This window comes from Heliangelus exortis, chromosome 2 (genome assembly GCF_036169615.1).
Source record: "Heliangelus exortis chromosome 2, bHelExo1.hap1, whole genome shotgun sequence".
Lineage (NCBI taxonomy): Eukaryota > Metazoa > Chordata > Aves > Apodiformes > Trochilidae > Heliangelus > Heliangelus exortis.
The window spans coordinates 80,308,638-80,335,023 of record NC_092423.1 but is presented as its reverse complement, the minus strand read 5'-3'; the positions used below and the strand labels follow the sequence as shown (position 1 = coordinate 80,335,023).

General features: G+C 36.6%; 1 protein-coding gene across 1 annotated transcript in view; it reads left to right on the top strand.

The window, feature by feature from the left end:
• Window positions 1-26,386, top strand: part of ADCY2 (adenylate cyclase 2) — a 210,176-nt gene that overhangs the window by 126,772 nt on the left and 57,018 nt on the right. Inside the window, exons 5-14 of the mRNA XM_071736713.1 lie at window positions 6,009-6,157; window positions 7,431-7,542; window positions 8,757-8,884; window positions 11,781-11,939; window positions 12,304-12,436; window positions 12,731-12,907; window positions 14,209-14,252; window positions 18,343-18,423; window positions 23,075-23,144; window positions 26,136-26,233. Coding sequence (XP_071592814.1) covers window positions 6,009-6,157; window positions 7,431-7,542; window positions 8,757-8,884; window positions 11,781-11,939; window positions 12,304-12,436; window positions 12,731-12,907; window positions 14,209-14,252; window positions 18,343-18,423; window positions 23,075-23,144; window positions 26,136-26,233 — 1,151 coding nt within the window. The remainder of the gene's footprint in view (window positions 1-6,008; window positions 6,158-7,430; window positions 7,543-8,756; window positions 8,885-11,780; window positions 11,940-12,303; window positions 12,437-12,730; window positions 12,908-14,208; window positions 14,253-18,342; window positions 18,424-23,074; window positions 23,145-26,135; window positions 26,234-26,386) is intronic.

Sequence of the window (26,386 nt, the reverse complement as noted above, 5' to 3'; positions counted from 1 at the left end):
TATATTTGATGCAATGATGCTTAGCATCCTGATTAAAAGTACTGACACTACTCCCTATCAAAAGAGCAGAGTCTAGTGGATTTTGAGTGGGGTAACTGGAAATTATTATGGAAATTATGGAAATGGGAAATTATAAATAATTGTCGATAGGGATGTTCTATGATTTGGCATGTGTGTAATGTTCTGCAAGATCTGCAAGAACCAGTTCTTGTCCTGTATGCTATTATGTATTTTTTAATTAATGATCCAGGAGATCCATGAGGACAATCACAGGCAGTCATTCTTGAAGAAAAGTCAAATATTGATCTGATAATAAATACAGTAATGCAGAGTGCTCTATAAGTGATATTCATCAAGACAAGGTAAACCTTTATAAGAACTGTCTGGAAAGTAATAATTCTAAAACAAAGAGTATGTGTCCTAGCTAGAAAACTGTAAGGCTGTAGGTTTGAAAAATATTTGGAGACATAGCAGAAAGGGATCTCCAGAGATATTACAGCAGAAATTTGTGCAATATAAGTCATGGATGTATTGAGAGGAACACGACGGGAGGGTATGTGTCTGTGTGTCTTTGTTTATTGGAGCACAATTTTAGGATTTGTATCATATGAACTTTCATAAAGTGTTTGAAAGTTATTGAGAGTTTAGAAAAGAGAGTGTAGGAAATACTTAGGAGCAGGAGATATATGGAGCTAAGTCTATTTACCTGATGAAAACAAAAATTTTGTTATCTGATTAGTGTTTACAGAGGATTGTAGACATTAATCTTGAGCTTGGAAAGAGGTAGCAGGACTAACACTTCAAAGTAAGGAATGTGCAGAACATTTTTAGCAGTTTTTAACAGTTCAGCTAATTAACCACAAACATCTAAGGACTTGATGAAATTCTCCATCTCTTGATGATGCTATAATCAAGACTGAATAACACTTTATGTGTATTAGTAAAATGCAATTTAGTGATCTTAGGTTGTCAGAGGCCACTAACATAGGTTAAATTTAAAGGGATAATAGGGCCCGATTTTTAAAAAACATCTCCCCTCCTAGTTAGGAGTCCAAGTTAGATTTAAGAAAAAAATTGACATTTATCCTAGTAGATGTATTTAAGAGAATTTGCATGAGGTCTGAATGAACCATACCATAATTTGTCAAACAAGTACCCTGTTGATCACTCTCAGCCACGACTGATTTTTCATTGTGTGATCAGGTATCACAAGATTCCTTTCTTGTAGGTTATTTCTTGGTAAATTTCAAGAGTGAAAGTTTATTTTTTCCGCACTTATTTGTAAACTTTGTTGCTAAGCTGGGTGAGTGTATGGAACAAGGGGCGCTGGAACAGGCTGCCCATTGAGGTAGTGGGGTCTCCATCTCTGAATACCTTCAGAACCCTCCTGGACACAATCTTGTGCAATCTGCTCTAGGTAAACCTACTCTGGCAGAAGAGACCAGAAAATCTCCAGAGGTCTCTTTCAACCCTTACGGTTCTGGGATTCTACAGGATATTTGCCTCTGTGGCTCTTACTGATGAACTTATTTATTTGATTTCTGAAACCTGATAAATAGATTATGATACATGGCATAGGAATCTACAACAAAACCCTGACCACAGAAAAATATAATTCAGTATTCAGTGTCCTAAATTACGCTGAAAGGGATAAAAATCCTGTATGGGATTATAGGGACAGAAATGTCCCTATATCACTTCACTGGTCTACATATATGTAGTTTTTCTGCATCCTTCTTCAACATAGGAATCTCAGCAACAAAAATGAATGTTTCTTCCAGTAAGACTAAAATCTGCATCTGCAGTTCCTTCCGTAGATGAGAGCAAGCAAGACACTCACCCTCTACAGGAGTTCCATATTTAAATCTGTGAATTGCCTTGGAGGATAGTTTCTCCCCACTGAGACTTGGGTGTTTTAACATAATGAACACTATCAGACTGCCCTTTCTCTCCATTATGCCATTCTGTTGTCTATATTGTTCAAGAGATCAGAGTAGATGGAAAAGTATTTGGCCTTTAAATCTATAAACTCTTAGAATTATTTATGTGTCTGTAAAGAGAAGAGTTGATAGTCGTGTCATCTTTTACAAATGAGCAAATCAGAACTGGTACTTTGCTTAACAAAACAGGGATGAGCAAATAAATAAATCATTATTGCCACAGGCCAAGAAAAGTTTGATTTGTGAAATACTCACTTAAGAAAATGTAATTTACCAAGCATTTTAGGACAGTTTGCTTGTCTACTACATAACAGCGGTGTAACCTCCATTGTGCAAAGTACTGCAAATGCAATTGTCACCTTGCAAAAACTAACCCAGCCCTACAATCTTTTACTCTAGCTAAACAAAAATCTTTTATCAGGCTTCAGGGGAGTGATGAGTAACTGGCAATGACTGCTAAAGTAATCTCTTCAATTTGGGGAAAATTCTGACAAGTAAATCAATGCGAATGTGTGAGTTAGTTTTAGAGAACAGGGAATCAAGAAACATTTGACACATATAACTGAAAACCCATAAAGAATTCAGGGAGAATGGTTACTTGCTAGCCATCTCCTGGCATCCTGATGGACACGCTCTAAGATGAGCAATTAACCCACTGGTATTGAAAGATGTTATAATGTTGTCTTCAGTATGGATTGTGTGCTCTGTCTTTTAGCCCTAGGACTTTAGAATCTGAGTGTGAAGTGAAAGCATAGTCCCAGAGAACATCAACACTAAGGAAATAGTCTGTGTGCATGAATGACATGCACTGGCTGTCAGGTCATGTTAGTAATATTTTAGGGAAAGACATTTGTGAGAAGATTTTCACTATTGCTATAGCACTGCAGTTTCTATTTCACCAAAAGGGGGTAGTGTTATTATTACTCTCAAGACTTTTAAATGCTGCTTTTAGAATTTCTTCAGCTTTTTTCTTACAGATTACAGCTCTGCTTACAGAGTGGATTCTACAAACAGACAAGTATTTTGTCTCAAAGTCAGTGTTTTGTATGCCTGTTCACCTAGGTTTTGATGTGTAAATTATCTGTGGTTTTGAGACAATAGTACAGAATGTATTCTTGAATAAAAAGCCATGATAAACATCAGTCAGGATTTGCTATGCTCCTTACAGTGTTCCAGTCTCCACAAACTGCAGTGTACAACATCAGGCACTACAGTCTGATTAGTAATTGGTTTTGATCATTCCGCTATGCTCTTGTTAGCAAGCAGAGATGGCAAACAAAGAAAGAGGTGATCTCACATTCTTGGCATATCTTTTAGCAGAAACAGAGAGAAAAATGCATTTGTAACCATTTTGTGTTTGGCTAGCTGACCAGCACAACCACGATCTTTGGAACTAACTGAGATTCATCTTATTATTTGATTGTGTGAAATATAACATTTGACTTGATAACACATATCACAGAAGTGGTAACCTCAGAACTGAGATGTGAGCACTTGCAGCCTGCATGGTGGAGAAGATGACTGAAGTGTTTAGGTATAGCTGGGCACGGCAGGGTATTTTGCAGTGTGCAAAGTTGCAGTTGAAGTTTTCTAAAGTTTTCTAAAATTTTTTTCTTTTCTAAAGACTGTTTGGAACCATCTTTTTGGCCAGTAGAGATGGAGGAAACAAAACATCTCTTTGGAGGGAAGTTCTGGTGTGATGACAGCTTTACTAGGACATTTAAGCAGAATGGCTAAGTGGTCTTGCCTAGAGAGAAAAAGGAAGGGAAATACCTCTCCTGTTGTTCTCTAAAAAATAAGGGCATTCTGTTTTTGCTTTCCTCTTATGATTCTTTAGCTTTTAGTTGACTTTACACTGCTGCCTATAAAAACTTTTTCTGTTGCTTTCTTGAAAATTTTTGCTTTTCTATTTGACCTTTTGCTAGCCTCTCTGGCCTTCAAAGACTTAAGCAGTAACCTGGATGCTAATTGGCTGCCTCACTGGAATTGTAACTGAGTCATAGGAAGATAGTGAGGTAGCTTGCATTTACTAGCCATGGTACAATAGGAGCACAGTGTTGTAAAATTGGAGTTAATAGCACTGACCTATTTCTTAAGTATTTAATGATAATTATTAACAAGTGATGACCTGTCCTGTACATCACAAAAGAGCAACTGTCTGCTAAAGAAAGAACAACTTGTAAGAGTTTTTTTTTCGGGAAAAAAAAAATCCATTTTTTTCAGGCATTCTTTATAAGTTAGCAAAATACTTCCACCAAGGACCAGCGAACTACATTAGAAATGAAAATACATCAGCCTCTTGGATGTATACTTTCTAAAACGCTGAAAGGTACTAAATTAATCTTGCATCTCAGAAATAAAGCCACATTAACATTTTGATGAAAAGTCAATTGTATATATCCTTCTCAATTACAATGTGTCACATCTGTGTTCCTTGCAGGAGGAAAACAGTACATCTTTTATTCTTGTCTCCTTTAGTCAGGCTAGCAACAGATATTCTTCACCTTGGCCATTTATTTCATAATTTGTCTTACTCTTTAAGTGATATACCTTAGCATGCAAAACAAAGAGCAGTCCAGAAATATAGGAATCAAATTATGTTTAGATCTCACCAATGTGAACAAAAAAAGAAAAAAAAAAAAAAAAAAAAAAAAAAAAAAAAAAAAAAAAAAGTTCAATTTTATTTGGTAACAAAGCAAAATTCTGTCTCGATTCATCAAAACAGAGGTTTTTTTAGAAAGTGTGTGCAGGATCAGTTTCATAGGGACTCATTAAAGTTAATGTTATGTTTGCAGGTACATAAATACTATGGGGAATGGGAAGTCTCCATTATACATTACAGAGATAGATGGCCACAGTAGCTGCAAGTATCAGAGAGTCTGTAGCCCTGTTGTTGCCGTGTTCTGCTCAAGGTAATTAGACCTGAACAGGAATAATTATCCCGGGCAGAGCATTGGATTAATGGTTACACTTCTTCTGGTACCCTCATGAATAGAACTGCAAACTCTGCAAAACCATAGTGAGAAACAAAGAGAGTGCATCACCATGAGTAATACCTGCAGGTCACTCACATTGTGAGGTTGTTGTCTTTCCTGGTTGTTGCTGTTTCTCTCTGCTGACTTTGTCATGGGCTTTTTGGCTGCCTTCCTCCTCCACACTGGTTCAGGGTTCTGGGTTTTGTGCTTGACCAGCATTAGCCCCTTTGCTATGCAAAACTGGGAGATTCTTGTTTGATTGTGAGACAAAATATGATCAAAGAAGGAAGGTTTTATTTACAGAGTTCTAGCTATTCTCTTGTTTAGTTTTCCAGAGAAGTGGGAACCCAGTGAAAAGCTGTCACAGGCAAAATGGGCAAAATTGTATTGTACTGATGTAGGAGAGATTCACAAGAAGACCATGAGTATAAGACCAAGATAATAGAAGGGAAAATGTGCACTTAAAAGAAAAAAATACTCATTTTAATTTTGAGGTAATATTAAGAAAAAAAAAAGTTTGTCAGATCTCATATTAAAGTAAGGGGAGAGTAAATATGAAAATAGTCTGGAAAAGTCCAATGTTTCCAGTATGTTCTGTATCCTGGTTTTATCTTTGTGCTTCCACTCAAACAACTGCTAGAACTATGACCGAGCATTTCAAATGCTTTAAAAATGTATTTCAATGTGTGTAAAGTACATTTTTAAAAAAGTAAATTACTTAGCCTACTCTTGTGTGAATTGACTAACATTTCCCTAAAGTCCTCTGAACAGTCCTTAAAGGTTTTGCTTTCCTTGCCTATCTGTATTTCTTGCATCTACTCACATGTTGAATAGATTACTGCACATAACTTCTGATGATGAGTTAACTTAAGCTTCTTCTTGAAGAAGTTAAATATTACTGTGAAATGTGTGTGTATCTCTGTCAAGGTCTGCAAGGAAGAAATTGATTTTGGAGGCCATACCAGGAAAATGCCTGAATGCAAGTCACATTAAAATGTTCTAGGGTGTTGACAATAGCATATGCTCTGCACAATATTCCTTCTGTGCTAACTTCATTCTTAAAGAAGTGTGGACATGTGATTTTAAATTTTAGGAGCGTCTTCTGCTTTCCTTACTGCCTGCTCACATTGCCATGGAAATGAAAGCAGAGATCATCCAGAGGTTACAAGGTCCCAAGGCAGGCCAGCTGGAAAACACCAATAACTTCCACAATTTGTATGTCAAAAGGCACACCAATGTAAGGTATTGTACTGTGATAAAATATACTAACAACTCTTATCAACAAACACTTTCAATTTTTTGCAGTTAAGGAAATAGTTGTTCTAATATGGTTTTGAACGTCTTAATATTTAGTATCCATTAATTTGATCAAATGCTGATAATTCTGTGCTCCAGAAGAGAAAAAAAAAACTGATAATAAAAAGAGGGTTTTAAGAAAAAGTCAGGAATCAACGGGCTTTCTTCATAATCTCTTGATTTTTTTCAGATTGAAGTACCAAAGCTCACTTTCAGGTGTACAGTCAAAAATATAATTTTTGCCAGTTATATTATTCTGACTGTAATTTTCTTAACTGGACATATTTCTCAGCTATTTCATGTATTTATTGTACACAATACCTGAGATAAAATATTCAGTTGACAAATTTAATTATTTATTAATTATAAATTTCTAGAAGTTAGAAAAATAGTTCGTACTTATTTAAAATATCTTTTAATCTTTACCAGTAGTTTTGCCTGTTGATTTTTGTTTTGTTTTGTTTATTTTTTTCTTGGAGAAGTTAATTTGAATGGCATTCTTAGAAATCAATTTTTTAAAACAAGTATTGCAGGCATTGAGAAAGTTTATTTTCATTTGCCAGCACAAATACCTTTTCCTTGACTGATTCTATGACTTTGTCAAGTTTTCTTGGTGGATAGAAACATAGTGTATGTTTTGAATATTTTAGCAATTAAACTGGAATTTAATAGCCTGACTAACAAGTGAAGAAAGGCTTACATGCTGTACATCATTGACAGGTACATGGAGATAGAAAAGACCTACAGCAATGAAAAATATCAAGGAATTTTGGATAACAAACATGTTTATTGAAATAATTGCCATTATTATATCACCAATTTGTGAGCAGGGAAAAAGTTTGTATTTTTTTAATATGCTGTAGCAAATACAGGTATAGAATGCCTATAAGTACCTATATATATATAGGTATTCCTGTATAGGTAATACCTGTGAAGGTAAAAATAAGTATAGATTACATATAAACATAACACCTCTAAAGGTAAATGTAGACTTGCCTATATTCTATTTACTCTATTTATTTGTTCTATTTATTGCTCTATTTACTGTCTATTTATTGCTATTTGTTCTATTTATTGCTCTACATTTAGAAGTGGCCATTTAGCATAGGGGCATACCTGTGAAATCCAGAATGCCTACTTTCAGGTTTTGCTCTTGATTGATAAATCTGTGTTCTGCAGAAGGAAAAGGTGACCAAGTTTCTGTTCATTTCTGTTGTAGCATCTTGTATGCTGATATTGTGGGATTCACTCGCCTGGCCAGTGACTGCTCACCAGGGGAATTGGTGCACATGCTGAACGAGCTGTTTGGCAAATTTGATCAGATTGCAAAGGTGGGTTTTTGCTGGGCTGTTACAGTCAGTTTAAATAAATCACTCGTCTTTAAAATATTCTTTCTGGGGACTCTCCTACCTTCAGACAACACTTCTGAGGCTTTGGCAGGAAGACTGAATTTGAAATGTGTGAAGAAAAAATCTGGCTCTGGTCTCAGTGGAACTGGTTTTTCTACAAGTGTGACAATCTGGGAAAACCAAGATAGCTCTAATAGAACCAATAGAGACAGTTTATGGAGCCCTATAAAGCAGAATGGAAGGTGACCGTGTATTTAAATGGATTTTTTATAGGAGCAAGGATTAAGAATCTCAAAATAGAAAACTAATGCAGTCAGTTTTCTGATCTCTGGAAAAGCATTTAAGAGAATGGTGGATAGGGGAGACAATGTTGATTGAAGCAATTTCAGTTACTCACCATAACCTCTTGATTACTCAAGAAAAAATTCAAATATAGTGCAAATATTTTCTTCTGTTTCTTTAGATGTCTTTTTAATAAAAATTGTATCAAACTTTATACCATGTGTAAAGGTGAAAAAAGAAACTCTAAAACAGGTAAAAATTTTCAGTGTATTTTACCAGTTCAAAAACTACTGTCCAGTATTGATTTTAAAAAATGAAAACCTTTATACGCCTTAGAGTACAAAAGGTAGAAAAAAGGTTATGATTGCTAGTTTCAGGAAGAATTGCACAGTATATCTTCAAAGATAAAAATCTGGAAAGCTAGGTATTTTGATTTCATATTTTGAACAAAAAGATTTTATTTAGATTGAGTACATAATACTCATAATGCTGTGGTTCAGTTATTTACACTGAAGTGTGGACCACTATGCATATATATATATATATATATATATGATTTGCCATTTACTTGCTTCCTGGTTTTGCCTATTAAAGACCATAACAGATGGAGGAATCATCCATACAAATTTCTCTGACAGCATTTCTCACTTCTTTTTTAGCAAGCCAAATCCTTTTCTACTGAAAGAAACCTAAGTAGATTGATTTTGCTAATATCATTTAGGTCAGTCATTTTAACAGTAACACTTCATTTATGTAATTCAAGCTGAAAGTGATCATGGTGATACAGATATTGATACCTTATTTATTTTATTAGGGGGGAAGGAATGTTGATAGTTGGATGCAGTGATCTTAGGGGTCTTTTCCCACTGTGACAGTTCTGTGATTCTGTGATCTCACCTTCCTTTTTCCTCCAGGAAAATGAATGTATGAGAATTAAAATCCTAGGTGACTGCTATTACTGTGTTTCTGGACTACCTATATCTCTTCAAAATCATGCCAAGAATTGTGTGAAAATGGGACTGGACATGTGTGAAGCCATTAAGTAAGTGCTGAACTTTTTGTTAAACATTCAACAAAAAAAGTTCTCTTTTCCATCAGTCAATGTGCTGTTTCATGTCTGAAACATTCAGATATGCAGTAATTGGTGTGTTCTAGTACAAGGTCCAGCATGGTAATCTTGATTTCAGCCTCAGCAAAGAAATGTTTTAAGAAGTTGGGTTGTGCCAGTCCATCTTGTCACTAGACTGGAAACCAGGAGCATTCCGTATATGAGGAAAGGCTGAGAGACCTGGGGCTGTTCAACCTGGAGAAGAGAAAGCTGAGGGGGGGATATCTCATTAATGCATTTAAGTACCTGAAGGGAGAGTGCAAAGAAGACAGAGCCAGGTTTTTTTTGGTGGTGCCCGGTGACCGGACAAGAGGGGATTGGGCACAAATTAAACCACACGAGGTTTCCCTTTAACATCAGTACACACATTTTTCACTGTGAGGGTGACTGAGCATGGGCACAGCTCACCTGAGGATGTTGCAGATTTTCCAGCCTACAGCGCTAAGCAACCTGCCCTAGGTGGTCCTGTTCTGAGCAGAAGCTGGACTAGGGAATCTCCAGAGGTCTCTTCTGACATCAATTATTCTGTGATTCTGTGCTTACAAGATGGTGAATATCCCAACAGATGTCAGTTAGGAGGCTTTGTTTTTTTTTCAGCGTCCTGGTACTGTCAGCCCCTTTCTCTTTTTTCACTTAGATATACTAAAAGATTACTGTAATTAAACCAACTGCTTCTTTAGCATATTAGGAAAGCTGACATCTCTTCACTAGAGCAATACATAAAAGAATTTCTGTCCCTAAGTTCTCACTCCTCCTCCTTTTCTGTTTGAGTTGACCTCAAAATCAGGCTGACAGAAAAACAATGCTGAGTTCAAGCCATAAATTGCCCATCAGGAAGAACTGAGAGTAAAATTTTAGACATCACAATGCAATGTTTTATTTAACTCAGAGAGCAATCTATCAGTGCCACACACTTAAGAACTGTCCGATTTTCTTTGAAATAACTTTCTACTCAAGCTGCTGTAAAGTATGTTCAATGTTAATGCTGGATGATGACATCCTTCTTGGTAAGAGCAATCTTAAAGAGTAGAAAATTATCTTTTAGTTGTAAAGCAAATTCTAGTCTTATTTTATTGTGTGTACACTCCTGAACAGATACTTGATTATCACAGCCTGTTTCTATCTCTATATGAAATGAAGGATCTGTACCCCATGTTTTAAAATGCTTTAAATATATTATGTCAAGTGTTACATACTGCAGGTGAACAAAACTTACTGATTATTAATCATGTCCATAGATTGTTTTGTGATTGCTTCATCTAAGTGTGGAAGCATCTCCTGAAATACCTCTGTAAAACTAGAAGTAGTAATACTCTTGCTGTTGGAAGTGTGTCAATGCATGTTGTATTATGTAAGTTATGAAAATAAAGCACTCTGTTGTTTAGATTAACAGTTCTATATAGGTTTTACCACCTGAATATGGTTTCAGTTCCAGTTGTCTCTGAAGCAAAAAGGAGGAATTCTACCACATTAGCAGGTGATCTGTAGTCCAAAGCCTTATTCAGTCTTGTTTGCTAATGATGCGTAGCTCCATTTTGAGCAATTCAGCCTCACTACGCTATGGGTTGTTTCCATTAAAACATGTTAGTTGTCCCATTGATTAATTACTTTTCTTCTCTGCTCTGAATTGGAAAAAAATCCAATGTTTCTTATTACCTGCTGCCCTCTTGCCCAAGAGTGGGATGCTCACCTAATCAAGCCATATGTGTCAGTACCACCTGTGATGTTGACAGAAGGACACCGTAGTTAGGTGCTTTGAGGACAGAGCTTATCTGTTATGGCAAAATATGTTTGCATATGAATGTATGATCTGTTGTCCATCAGCCCAAACTCTACCTCCTTGTCTGGTGACTTTCTAATTTACAGATTTCTTAGCCACAGATTCTCAAAGGCTGTCTTTTATTTGGTAGTGTGAAATGAGCTCTGTATCAGAAGAAAGTGAAAGAAACTGTTGGATAAGATGGTTGTACCACTTTGAAAGCAAGATACAAAAAAAATATATATATTTTTTTTATTTAGGTATGATTTCATTCCTGCAGGTCTGATCCAAAAAGGAACTATGCTTTTAAACCTGGCGAGTTGCAGGAAACTAAGTCATGGCTTTTTAAATAAAGTGTGTAACACAGGGCAAGATGAGTCTTTGATACATTAGTCCAGCATTATTGGTGAATAAAGCTCAGATAAGCAGAGCAGGTGCTTTCCTAATGACCTGAACTCTTGTTTGTGTGAAGTAAAGTTGCTACAACTACCTGCAAGTTAACCACACCTATGAAAAACATACAGTCCTTGAAAACTCAAGTTTCAGGCTAGATTTGGTCCAGAGTAACACTTCTAGATTAAAATCTTCTGTGGTTTCTCTAACATATGAGACAGAAGGCATGAAAGAGTGATAGGATCTGACAGAAGCCAAATATGAGAATGTCTCTAACGTAGATATTAAGGGCTTCAGGAAGAAGGGTGCTTAGCAGTAGTTCCAGATCTCCAAAATCTGTGTATTGGACTGCCACTGTGCTGAAAGCCATACTATACCAAAGACTGCATGTAGAAAAAAATAGTCTCTACATTCTACCATGGGACTGCTTAGTTCAGCCCTCCCAAATAATTTCCAATTAGTATAAAAGAAGGGACTTCAAACATGGACTTGAAAATTAGTATCTCCTGCAAATAGTTGCAAATATGGATAGTAGTAAAGGTAATATATAAAAAGAATCCTTACAGAACAATGCTGAAAAGAAATGTCACTATTGTTACTGCTAATTTTTCTGCTAATTTAAAAGGAAACAAACACCCTATTATGTATGTTAACACTGATTTTTCTTCTCTACTACAGGAAAGTGAGAGATGCAACTGGAGTTGACATTAATATGCGTGTAGGAGTGCACTCTGGGAATGTGCTTTGTGGTGTTATTGGTCTACAGAAGTGGCAGTATGATGTGTGGTCACACGATGTTACCCTGGCAAATCACATGGAAGCTGGAGGAGTCCCAGGGTAAGAGACTTCTCTGTTAACCTGTGGAGATGTGGATTTTTGTACCGTGGAGAAATACATAAGTACCATGCCTTCAGCCCTCAGCCTTCATGGGGAAGCATGAACTATTGGTGCTGTCTTTAAAAAAAACAGCAATATAACAGGCACTCAGTATTTCCTGTGATTTAAAGAGTATTTTTTGTTTTTGAAAGCTTGTAGGATAACATCCATTACAACTTCTAAAAATGTGATTAGAGGGACTGTAAATGAAGTGATCAGCATATAAAAAGTGTGTCCAAAAGCTAGTAAAAAGGGTTGATCAGGTTCCTACTATGCTTTTGATTGGTATTTGTGATTCTGTCATTCTTTTAATATATAATTTCAGCCGTGTTCACATCACCTCAGTCACCTTGGCGCATTTGAATGGAGCTTACAAAGTGGAAGATGGGGATGGAGATGTGAGGGACCCATATCTGAAAGAGCATAATGTTAAGACTTACTTTGTAATCAATCCTAAGGTTAGTAGTACTTTTTTGTGGCCAGTCATAGTTCTTTATTGAATAATTCATTACCATAAGATATTGATCAGAACTATTACTGATGCCTACAAACATGTAATGTTTCCATTGCAAATCTTTCCCACTCTTCAGAAATAAGTCTCTGATATTTCCCAGCAGCATCATTAAGAATTTCAGGTTCTTAGCATCTCTTCATTCTTAAGCATGCAGATATGTGACTCCAGATGATGCATTGCTACTTCAAAAGGTAATGAACCCCAAGGCTGATATAACCTTTTATTCTCTGTCAACCAGGGAGAAAAGCGAAGCCCTCAGCACCACATTAGACCCCGACATACTCTTGATGGAGCCAAAATGAGAGCATCTGTCCGCATGACCCGGTACCTGGAATCTTGGGGAGCAGCCAAGCCGTTTGCACACTTGCACCACAGGGACAGCATGACCACTGAAAACGGCAAGATTAGCACAACAGTAGGGGCCTACTTATGTCATTTCGTACTATTTAGCAATATTTGAAAGAAAAAAAGGTGCTCACTGCTAAATACCTGGTTATATCTGTTAGAAGAGGATACACCTGTTTGTGCAGAGTGAGCTTTTCCATTGGCATGTGAGCTTTGAATTGGATGCTAGAGCTGTGTCTTGCTAGAAGTGCATCTCTGAGTTATAAGGAGGCCAAAGTACTTACTAAATAAAAAATGTGACCCTCTGAGCTTAAGCCCCAGTCATAGCATGTAGAGTGGCTGCTGTTCACTTAATGGAAAGAGATTTTGAACATAAAGCCAGAGTGCAACACCTTTGGGAAAGAACATTTTTGATATATTCCCTGAGTTTTGTTGTCTGTTTAGCCACATTCTCCATTTGGAACATGGCCAAACCTGGAGAAATGGTTGTGAAGTTTGAATATTCCTGGTACCTAGAGTGGACTTGATTAGAGGAGTTCTCTAGGAACCAAATCCATATTGACTGTAACATCTACCTTTTGAAGGTGCACTAAACACTCATCATCTATGCCTGATGGCTTGAGTTTCACAGTGCATCAGTGAAATGTTACATCTCCTACATTGAACAGAAAATATTTATTTTTAATTATTCTAACATTATTTTACTACTCTAAGTCCAAAGTTTGTACGTTATATTATCTTCTACTTCTAAAAAGTGCAAAAATAAATTCTAACAATAAATTAGAACAAAATTCTAATTTCAACTTCTCCATTCAGTTTTTGTTGTTCCATATGGGAATATACAATTAAGCCACATAATTCATCTTGTTCAATAAATATGATGCATCAGAATGTGGATTATGATGTGTTCATTACAGAAAGTACCCAACCATCACTATTAATCACAAAATAAATGTGGCTGCCATGGCTGCTGTTGCTTACGATTAAAAAATAATGGACAGTGCTTGTATTTGGTCACTCAGATCTGTTTTTCTCAAAAAAGTTTAACATTGCTTTTTGCTGCAACTGGAAGGAATTTTGGCTACATTAAAATAGCAGTGATTTTGAAGCAGTGACTTTGTAGTAAAGCAAAGCATTCTTGGGTTCAGATTCTTGTATTAGTTACTTAGTGTTTATAATGATAGATGTGTTTGTCTACGGGTCACTCCACTCTTCGCTGGATTTTTCTTTTAGACAGTTTCAATCTAATGCTAAAAGTATTGTGTTAGAAAATCTTCTCCTTACTTGACTCTGTTTTCAACACTGTTTTTAAAGCAACTTAATGTTGTCAAAGTCTTTTATAGTTCATAGGCTTTCTCTTTTGTTTTTCAGGATGTTCCCATGGGGCAATATCACTTTCAGCGTTGCAGAGAGAGGTAAATAAACTAAAAAAAATAACTTATTCATATAAATACATATACATTTTTTTACATTCATATGTATATATGGCATGCTTTCAAATACTGGAGACCATTTCTCACCAAAACTGATACCTTCTACATAGAGAAGAGCTATGGAAATAGATTTGGCAGACACGTAACTTATGAATTGCAAATACACGTCCTGATAATAAATAGTGCTATTCTGAATTAGTATGCTGATGGATTACTATTTGTTTCTCCTAACAAACCAGTTATTCTTATCAGTGGGAAGAATGTTCTATGTGGGAGAATTGAAAGGAGGCAAAGAGGGATAAGAAAGGGGAAGATGAAAATGGTTGTTAATAATTTGTATTACAACAGCTAGTAATATATTTAAAAAGAGACATTTTATGTATTTTGTTAATTGCTTTGGGTTTACTTGTGGTTTATTTTTTCAAAGTCTGTAGTATGTTTGCAGTAGTAAGCATTCAGAAGATATGTTGGGGTCTTCTTGTAGTGCTCCTGATACTCAAACAATTTGGAAAACGATAGCTTTAAGTTTTCACTCCTGCTTTTTACCTCAATGACTAGGGGAAGATGCTGAGAAATTAAAACAGAGTTGAACTGAGCACTTCTTGAAAAACGCCCAGAATTTTTAATTCAAGAAAACATATCTGTGTGAAAAACAGGCTTATCACTCTCAGAAACCTGGAATGGTTAATTTTGATTTTAATAGCCTTCTAAGACTTCAGATACTAGATATAAGTAACACTAAATATAAGTAGCATCACAAATAATATAAAAATTTTAAAGAATATCCTTTTAAAGAATACCCTTTCCTTTATATCCCCCTTTGGAAGGGTGGGTCCTGTCTGACCAACCTGATCTCCTTTTATGCTCAGGTGACCCTCCTGGTAGATGAGGTGAAGGCTGTGGATGGAGTCTACCTGGACTTCAGCAAAGCCTCTGACACCGTCTCCCACAGCATTCTCCTGAAAAAGCTGTCAGCCCAGGGCTCAGACAGGAGCACTCTGTGCTGGGTTAGGAACTGCTGGAGGCCCCCAGAGAGTGGTGCTGAACGGTGCTGATCCAATTGGTGGCCGGTCACTAGTGGTGTCCCCCAAGGATCAGTGCTGGGCCTGGTTCTGTTTAATATCTTTATTGATGATTTAGATGAGGGGATTGAGTCCATCATCAGCAAATTCACAGACGACACCAAGTTGGGGGGGAGTGTGGATCAGCTGGAAGGCAGGAGGGCTCTGCAGAGGGACCTGGACAGACTGGAGAGTTGGGCTGATTCCAATGGGATGAGGTTCAACACGGCCAAGTGCTGGGTCCTGCACTTTGGCCACAACAACCCCATGGGGAGCTCCAGGCTGGGCACAGAGTGGCTGAGAGCAGCCAGGCAGAAAGGGACCTGGGAGGCTGGATTGACAGGAAGGTGAACATGAGCCAGCAGTGTGCCCAGGTAGCCAAGAAGGCCAGTGGCATCCTGGCCTGTATCTGTAGTGAGAATCACAAGTCACCAGGTGTTGCCGATAATGAATTGGGAGCTTAGGCCCAGCTGTGCCCAATAATTAGGGCCTGCCCCAGCCGGAAATGGGCGGGGCTGAAGGGCAAAATAAAAGGCATGCTCCCAGAAGCAGAGAGAGAAGATGCCGAGAGATGCCTGGGAAGAGAGATGGCCTGAGAGCTCCTGAAGAAGAACCGTGCCCCCGAGAGAAAGGCTCGCCGCAACGTGTATCAGGAACAGTGTGGCCAGCAGGTCCAGGGAAGTGATTCTGCCCCTGTACTCAGCGCTGGTGAGGCCACAGCTTGAGTTCTGTGTCCAGTTCTGGGCCCCTCAGTTCAGGAAGGAGACTGAGGTGCTGGAGCAGGTCCAGAGAAGAGCAAGGAGGCTGTGAAGGGATCCAGCACAAGTCCTGTGAGGAAGGGCTGAGGGAGCTGGGGGTGTTCAGCCTAGAGAAGAGGAGGCTCAGGGGAGACCTCATCACTCTCTACAACTCCATGAAAGGAGGGGGTAGCCAAAGGGGGGGTTCAGTCTCTTCTCCCAGGCAGCTCCCAGAAAGACAAGAGGGTATGGACTTAAGCTCTGCCAGTGGAGGTTTAGGTTAGATAATAGAAAGAATTTCTTTACTGAGAGGGTGATCAGACATTGGAATGGGCTGCCCAGGGAAGTAGTGGATTCTCCATCCCTGGAGATATTTAAAACAAGATTGGATGTGGCACTCAGTGCCAAGGTCTGGTGACGGCAGCAGTAGTGGATCAAGGGTTGGAGTTGATGATCTCAGAGGTCCCTTCCAACCCAGCTGATTCTATGATTCTGTGATCCTTTAAAAATTTTTATTTGTATTTGTATTGTCTTTGATTATGCAGAAAAGTCATTCTATCTGTTCCTTCCCATCCCTGTGCCTGGTAAATGTCTCCTCAATAAATCACCGGTTACTGGAGAGATATGTGTTTACCTAAAATATTGCTAAAGTTCAGAAGATGAACAAGTCTTGACTGAATATGCATAACACTAATAAAAACAGTCTCTGGTTTTAAAACTGAATATTTTGATATACCAGAAGGACTTCTATCAGCCTGATGGCAAAAATAAACATCATTGGACTGTGGCACTTGCAAATAATGCTATTTTGCGTTTCTAAATTCCACTCCAAAATAGATCCAAAAGGTAAAAATGTTACCAGGTATCTTAATACCATATTATGGAAGGAGTTTTTAGAAGGCCTTAAGGGAGTCTTAATGTCTGTAGTGAGGCATATAATTAGGATCCTAGATAAGCTCATTAGTCTTTCCCACAGAAGAGAGCTGAAATGATAATGAGCAATTTGATAAACTGTAGTTTATTAAAAAATGAAAATGTGGGTTTTGAAGTCTGACTGTAGGCCTCTATAGCATTCTTAGCTCTTAAATAGTTACATGATAACCTTACCTTGTTAGGGATCTGCCAAGAGGTTTAAGTGTAATTAGATAATGTATCCTTATCTGCCTAGTTATTTCTCCTAGGGAGATTGTTTCATATGTGAAATATAGGTTGTAAACAGTTTCTTACCTAAATTCTATAGCACTGAATAGGCATGAAATCAGTTGGGTTGTTTAAAGTTACTGTAAGTACACTTGTATAGTTTCTGTATGAATTTGAATCCTGTAACAGGCTATCAGCTTGAGGGAAATAATGAAGTAATTTGTTGTTGAGGAAAATCTTTGTTACCTTTGATGGTGCTGAATTTGTAGGTTAAGAAAATGGTGGTGAGGAAAGAGTCAAATTTCAGATCTGACTCATCTTCTTACAAAATGCTGTTATTAAGTTAACATTGTATTAAAGTTTTCAAAAGGTAGATATATTGCCTGTCAATATTTGAAATAATCAGTTTTTAAGGATGTCCTGGATGGAGCCAGTACAGAATGAATTTAATGAATGGCAAAGGAGAGTGCAACTGCTCAAAGGATAAGTGATGTTTGCAGTAACATATGCTAGCAAAGACAAACCCATTCTGATGATCCTCTGTTGGTATCATGCTGAGTTCAGTGAAAAGAAAAGATCCTTTTTTTCCATTGCAGTTGTGTTACAAGTTATAAACAGATAAATATGACATATGTTTGAAACTGAATTCAGACTTAGTGCTCAGTTTTCTTGTTAAATAAAACATTTCCAAGAAAAGTAGAGTTAGCATGTTATTTCTAATAGTGTGGACTAATACATTATTGCTCATCATGCAATTCTGGAAAGGATTTAAAAAATAATTACAAGAAAAAATGATGTTTTATGAATGGGAGCATATTCCATTTCCTGCAAGGAAAATGTCTTGAACTTGATCTGATGTTTTTGCAAAATGTTTTCTTGTGTTTGTTTTTAAATGCCTCCTTATAGCTAAAGTCTAGATTTGTGTGTGTGTGTCAGACTCTGTAGCTTATGTTGGTTTTGTTAACAGCTTCTTATGAGGCTCATAGTGCCTGAAGTAGCTGCTATTTCAGCACAAGTGTTAAGAAATTTTTAGTTTCATAATTTTGTGACAGCTCTCAACCTATTGTTTCAAGTTAACTTTTATTAACAATGTAATTATTTTCCAAAGTAACTTCCCACGTTTTTTTATTTCAGAACAAAATCACAGAAAAGAAGGTTTGAGGAGGAACTGAATGAGAGGATGATCCAGGCCATTGATGGAATTAATGCTCAAAAGTATGTTTTTTTCCTTTTTTGTCTCTTCCTTTAACATTAGCGTGAATCTGCAACAGACAGTGCTGTTTACTATTTCTTGCTCTCACATGCACAGAGAAATCTGAAAGCAGTAAAGGTTTCACTAATACTGGCATAGAAAGCTCAGCAGTGTGAAGATAGCCTGTACATTAACAATTTCCACTATATGGAATAAGATTTTGCCTGTGAATCATGGTGGGACAGAGGCGCTGGTTTATCCCTTTTGTCAAAGGGATTTCTATGCTCTGTAACTATTTGTGTCTGTGCAGTTATAGCCATAACTCTGCAGAATTATTCCATCTTTAAGCAGAGAAGTGAGATGCAAGAAATATTTATCTGAGGAAGTGATGTCACAGAAACATCACCTCAGAATTAGAAACTTTCCCTAAAATCATGGTTTAATAACTCTTTTTTTCAATAGGTTTGTTGATTTCATATAGAAGGCTAAACTGGAAGGTTGAAATTCTTGGGGGAGGCAATGTGGCATGTATTTTTTCTGTCCTAGGAAGAGCTGGAGGTGTTAATAATGTTCTCTGTTTGCTGGTGCATAGATAAGACAAGAAAAATCAATATTTGTCCAAAATAAATGTTCAGGTTTCAAATATTTATCTAATGAAATAAGGGTATAGTGTTTCAAAAATGTAGATAATAGTGATTTACTGCATTTTTCCCTCTGTTTCTTAGATACTTAGAATCTTTATAAGCTCAGAATTCCACCTAATTATTTAATGGTTGTCTTTTTTTTTTTTTTTCATCTTATCAGTCCTATTGAAAGGTGCATGGCTTTAGAAGAATATTTTATAGTTATGATTTATTGAAAAGAGTGTTCATAGTTATAAATTATACAAAAAATGCAGTGAAAGAAGGTAGGTTATCTAATAGGCAAAGCCTTTTGATTATACTAGACCTGCTTAAAACAGATATATAAAGTTTCACAGTTTTTATGTGTCTGCAGGTACACTTTCTCTGATAAGCACCTTGTGAAAAATGATGGTCTGATGTCAAACGTAAAGCATTATATAAATGCACTAAAATCAAATATTGGCATGATTATATTGTATGTTGTTTTGTCTCAAAGAATCCCTGTCTTACATAATCAGAGGACACAACTGAGAGAAACTTGGCGATAAAAGATGTTTGTGTTATAAAAAAGGTTTCTGAAAAAAATTTGCTGCATTTTATGAATCACACGGGAAATCATGGAATTCTTAGAAATTATTTTATTTATCAGAGATGCTGAATGTCGACTTTCAAAACTAGATTCCACCTATCCCTGTATTGGTTTGCTGAATAAATCACTTAAATGCTATTACTCAATTGCATACCTGGGAATAAGTTATCAAAAGCACGATTCCCCAACAGCCAGTTAATTTGATACTATTTTAATTATGTGAATGCTAAGCATTCAGAAAAAAATATGTAAAAATTTTCCTACATTTAGAACATAAAAATAATCACATTTTTGTTTTCTTTATAACTGTGTGAGTCTTTTGTGCCTCAAGTTTTTGGTTGTAAAATGAAGGATATGCTATAAACTAATCTAATGGAGTGGTGGTGAATCTAAATCTTTTGCTATTGTGAATCAAAAAGCAAACCTTTAAGAAAAATCTGAGAAAACTGGTATTTCTAATTTTTTTAAGTTTAAAGTTTGGATTACATAGCAAATAAATCCGTGACTAAATAAAGAACATTTTAAAAATCACATTGCTGCACATAAAACATGGTATTAAAATCACTGTTCTTTTAACCATTTAAATTAGATTGCATGAAAATAATATAAAAGCACAGAGCTATTGTTTCCTCCACTCTTTGTTGTCAGCAGTCTGACTTTTCCATCCACGTCATGGTTCTTTGCAATATGTCATTCTGTGAAATAAAGTAAGTGGTTGCAAGAAAAATGATCATAATATATGCATCTTAGAGTATTTCATGCCCAGGTGTTTTAACAGCCAGTGTCTGGAAGATAAGGGAATGTCAAATATGCATGTTCTTAGTGCAAGAGAAATTAATCACTCTTTTTACACAGTCTTAAGAGGGCAGTACACATTGAAGTGCTACATCAGGTTTTTAAACCAGCGTTGTGTTTTCTGTGGGCTTCCTTCCTCACTCCACTCCTTCTGCTTCTCAAGCTGCCTTAGCTGCCTTTTCACGAAACTGCCAAGCACCAGGTGCACACACTCTTGGTGACTCAGGGCATCTGGGTTCAGTTCTTTCTTCTGGAATGCAGATGAAGCTGTGGCATCTAAACAGCAGCCTGCTTGTCCTGATAGTACTATTTAGAGTAATAGATTTAGCTGGCAATGCTCCTTGCAAAGCTGCATGAGTTATGACCTGTTTATTCTTTGTTATTCTGTTAGAGCATTACATTAAAAGATACATAAATACAAATATAAAAAAACTGAGTGCGGACCAGAGAGCTTCTAAATCTCACTGAGTGTTTTAGTCATCAGGGTATAACAGGATACTTTCTCCAGATGTCTGTTTTCCCCATACCTAGAACAAAATATTCCTGATTGCAAAGTGTTTGTACTGCACACGGAGTAGCCCTAGCTGTGCCACCCTGAACCTTGGTGCTTAGGGAGCTGCTGTAGGACGTGTGATGGATGGATAGTATCTGCTAGCTAAATATACTCCTACAGAGGGAGCTGAACTTGAAGGGTGGGACTTGATGATCTCAAAGGTCCCTTCCAACCCAATTGATTCTATGATTCTATGAACTAAAAGTATGTGCTCTTTGATAAGTAGGCTACTATGTTAGACTCACTCTCTTTCCTCTCTTTAAGTCATGGTGACTGCTACATTCTGTGCATGATTCCTTGCTGTGGATTGTCAATCAGTACAAGTCTTATCAAACCACACACCTTGGAGGATACAGGCAGAATTCAGCTGGCTGTCTGTGTTGTTCCTTGAATGGCAAAAGAATTTAAACAGAAGTTTGTTTAAACAGCACCCCAGGAGGCATGTCCCAATGTACTGGCAGATACCTGGGTAAATTCTAGGCTCATGAGGGAGCCAGGCTGGAGGCAGAATTTTTTAGCCCTTATCTCTGTGCCAAAGGGATGGAATTTTGTGCTCACACTTCTATACTTACTCACCACTTTAATTTCTCTGTGTTGAACTGTTTTCCTCATCTCAGAACTCTCGGCACCCATGGGTTTTCCTCTAAGCTTTAAAGTAGAACTAAAATCTTCTGAAACTGTGAGCTTGTAATGTGAGTATTAAGCAGCGTTTGCTCTAAATGGCACTACTGTTACTTTTTTGTTTGATTTTCATAACTAAGTGGAAAAAGACTTGCACTTGATTTTCAGTTTATCAGAAATGTTCCGCAAACAAAGTTTTCTCCAGTTCTCCACATTATAGCTGGACTCAAACAAAATCCTGCTGTATGTACAGCAGACCACCATATCCATTTCTTCTTGCAATCTGAACTGTGATGTAGATGTGAGCCATTGCAGAGCAAGCTGGGAAATATGTTTTTGAATTAAGCATACCTAGAAATGAATATGTTGTCAGCCCCTTTTGTAATGAAACTGATTGCACAGGAACAGGGACAGTCTCCCAGACATGGAAACAAGTATTTTAGATTTCTCAAATCAAAGCTAGTAGCTTGCACTCCACATTCCACTCCTATTCTCTCAGGACCTTAATGTCGCATATATTCCACTGTGGTTCATTGCTGCTACTTATTTGTATTGCTGTCTGTCCATTTAGACATTCCTCTGTACTTAGCAGGAATTAGCTACACTACTACCTTAGAGTCTAATTTAAAGTTATTGCTGGAAATGTTGCAAAAAAACCCCAACTCATGGCATGTTATTATTGTTCAAGCTCAAATATTGCCTTTTCACAGAGGCAGCCAGGTTAATTTTTTTTTTTTTTTTAATTTGTTTATTCCCCTTGAGGTGCAAGCAATTTCAATATTCTGGTTATTTTCAAGTATCCATTAAAATAAATGTAGACTTTCATATTAGAACATTCCATTTTCTAAAAGTTATGTCAAGCTTATGTCAAGGTTCACTTCTTTTAAAATAGATTCGTAATTTCAATTCAAGTACTTATTCTATTTTGGATTTCTCGTCTTTAAGCGGAGAAGTTTTTATAATCAGTAAAAAGATCAAAATCTACCTCTAGAGTACAAGGTCATGGTCAAGAGACTAAACCAGCTCAATGACAAAATCACTCCACCTCTTTTAATGATGTTTTTACATTTTTGTTTAGAATAGGAGCTTGTGAAGTGTACTTTACCCGCCACTCATATATTGTAACAGGGCACTTTTTAAAGATACCTTGTGAGGGTTTTTATCTCAGGTTCTCTTCTGTTTACTGGATATGCTACAGTATTTTGGGCATGAGTAGAATATCAGTGTCATAAATGTCTCCCTTGGTTGTCCTTAGGAACAAGATACAGGAAAAATGGTACATCTGAGTGTTATATGTGTATGTTAGCAGTGGAAGTCAAAATGGAAAGGGGATTTGTAGTTCCACTTTTACTGTCAGTGCAATTCACCATATACGTTGCAATACACAAGCACTTGATTTCTTCAAAGTTATTTTCCATTTTGCTGTACTTCAGTAGCAATATAAAAAAATAGACTATTCTTATGATAATTATAATGTTCATTTTCTCTTCTAGGCAGTGGCTTAAATCTGAAGACATTCAAAGAATATCACTTCTTTTCTATAATAAGACTCTGGAAAAAGAAGTAAGTTTTTTTTCACTGCTGGTACTCTGTTGGTTCCTTCTTCAGCTCTTTGTCTCACTCACAGTAAGGCTTGTATTCCTTCCTTTTGTAACAGAGCCATGGAAACAGCACCTCTCCTGAAGGTAGAAGTGCTCAAACCTAACAGTAATATTTCAGCTCATTTACAGAGTAAAAATTTTTAATGTGATGTCTGAGATTGCTTTTCTGTTTGTAGAGCTTTGCAGTTCATTTGAATTTCTTGAAGTTTTTAAGGTCTCTCAGAAGTGTGAGGAGGTTTGGTAGTCAAAATTTGATTTAACTCTAACAAAGAATTCCAAAGTTCCACCACATACCTCCTCAAAAGGCATTTATCAAACTCCACTGGTTTTATTTTTTTATTTTTCCATGTCTTAAAAGACTCCACCTGTAGTAATGATAATCTTGTAATGATATCAGCTACTCATTAGTTTTCTCCATATGCACCTGATACAGTCATTCCAAGGAAACAATACTACAAAGTTTTATATGAAAAAATACCTATCTGTCTTGGATATTCTTTTGACCGTTATGTGTGATAAAACATGTTTGAGACAGGTCTGTACAAATGGAGTAAATGATGTTCTTTCTAGTCCTTGGCGGAATGATCAGAATGATTGTTCCCTTTTGGGTGACTGTCATGACCACTAGCCCAGAAAGTCAGGCCTTTGCTTATGGCCTTGCAGAGCTTGAGTGTATTTCTACATACTCACAAAGCTTCACCAGAGAGTTGCCTTTTTCTGCTTTCCCATGAGCAGAGGACAGATGATAGATGAACAGCTATGCTATTTATTCTTCGGGGAAGTAAATGGTAGGTTTGAGCACAGCTGACTGAATAAATGGGTGAAACTGATGAGAAGGGGGTAGAGGAAGTACAACATAAGTGCAAGTATCTCCTGGGTCCCATGTAGTGGTCAAATACATAAATACATATTTAATTATTTTTATATATTTATATATATATATATCAGTTCAAAGCATCTGAAATAATTTTCAGATTCTTTCACAGCTCAGCAGAATAGTGTTCTTCTGGTCATCTGCCAAAAACACGTGTTGTATACCCATGGCAATGAATTAGGGTAAAAAAGGTTTCAAGGCTTGTTGAGGCTGTGTAGGAGGTGGCATAAGAGGGAAGAAGCTAGACCTGGTGTTGTCTCATCTATAGTTTTTAAAGGGACACTAAGTGACCCAAAGGGAGCACATTCTCATTTTAATGTGGGTGGCATTGATAAATTCTGACAGAGAACTTGAGAGAAGACCATAGTACGTGACTTCGGCAATCAGGGAATCGAGAGTTGGGAGGAAATCAGGTAGCTAAGTTATTCAGCTGTGTGGAAGGTCTCTGGAGTTGGAGTCTGATCTCTTTTGGACTATGGATTAAAATGAAATGGAATGGCAAAGAAATAATTGTTCTTTTCAGATCCAGCTTTTTAATATCTTTCCTCACTGACTTTTGATGACTCACAAGTCCAGTCTTGACTTTGAAGAACTCAATAAGAAGCCTGCTTTTGATTTAAACAGCAGCTTTTCAGGCCCTGTAGGACCTGAAAGTACAGCAAGGTAATAAAGCAAAATAACGATTTAACCTAAGGAGTGAGTTGCCTGACTTTATTTGGAAATGTCAGGAGAAGTGTGAAACGCTGAAATTAATTTACAAGTGGATTGGAATTTTCTGAGATTTTAACAGCAAGTCAAAGTCCAAACTAATTGGACCATTTAGAAATACCAAATATATTCAATAGGTAGAAGAAGAAAGCTTGCTGCAAAAGTACCCATTGAGTGAAGTAATACTTGTACCTTGAAATTCAGCTAGGTGTGTGATAACAATTGCTTTTAATGTTTTATACAGTTCAAAAGTAAGAAAATCTGCTAGATTGCTGAACCCAATTTCTGCATGTTCATGTAAAGTTTGGTGCACCAGTTTCAAGGGCAGACCTTGCCACTAAGCACAAAGACACAGCTGTGTGCTTGCAGTTAGAAAGCAGAGCTCATGCACTGCCCAGTTTATGAACTTTCCATTTAACACTTTGTGATAATATTCTTTGATACATTTTATTTTATTAATCAACTTGTACCCTTTGAAAAATCTTTGATAGTAACTCTAATAGGCCTAATACTTTGGTCGTTTATGAGTACTTAATTGTTTTCAATCTAGACATATATATGTGAAATATAATAACTCATAAATATTTTGTGGCATAATTCTTATGTCTCTAGACAAGTTAATTAGATATTCAAAAACAGATTTTTTTTTTCATAACCAAGCAGATCTAATTTACTCTCTTCTAAGAATATCAAGTGTTTAGTTGTATAAGTGGACATTTGAAGCCTTTTAACATAGACATAAAATATTTTAATTGAAGTAATAATATAGGCCCAGTAAATACCAGTATGATTGCTAGCTATGCTGTAGGAAATAGAATCTTTATAGACACTGTTGCACAGTTTAAACTTCACTGCTTTTTGCACTCAGAAGTTTCCAGTCAAAATGACTGTTATGTTTTGTAATAACTGTTTCAGACCATTCAGTATTTACTAAAAATTACTTGAAAATCACTTTGGGGAATTAATGAATAAGAAATCTGCAAACAGTTAAAAATGGTTGACCATTCCTAAAAGTATTAAAATGCTTTCACTCTTTAAAAAAAAAAAAAAAAAAAAAAAAAAGAAAGAAAGAAAAGCAGCTTAAACTTTTTATGATGAATTTGGGATAGCCCTGTTCTTTAAAGGATCAAGTGAAATCCATTTACATTGGCTACTTAAACTGTTTTTTCAGAATTAAGAGGATTCAGTACAATGCCTGGTCCTTGCCCTGTGTGAATGAATGTGGAAATCATTGAACAATAGGAAATTTAATATTGCTGAAGACTACCTATACATACATATTTGCATCTTTAAGCTGAAATTTCAGTTGGGAGATATTTTTTCTGCGTTGGAAATTATGTTTTTAACATCTGCTTTTTTTTTTCCTTCTAGTACAGAGCAACAACTCTGCCTGCATTTAAGTATTACGTGACTTGTGCCTGTCTAATCTTCTTCTGCATTTTTGTTGTGCAGATTCTGGTATTGCCAAAGTAAGTGGTTTTTATGTGTACTCATTCCTATGTACATTTGCTCATTAATATAAAGAATAAAAATGTAAATTTTTTTTTAATTGCCCAATTACAGAGGTCAATTCATGGAAATGAAACTGAGCAGAGAATACTGAAGATTTGAGCCCATTCTCA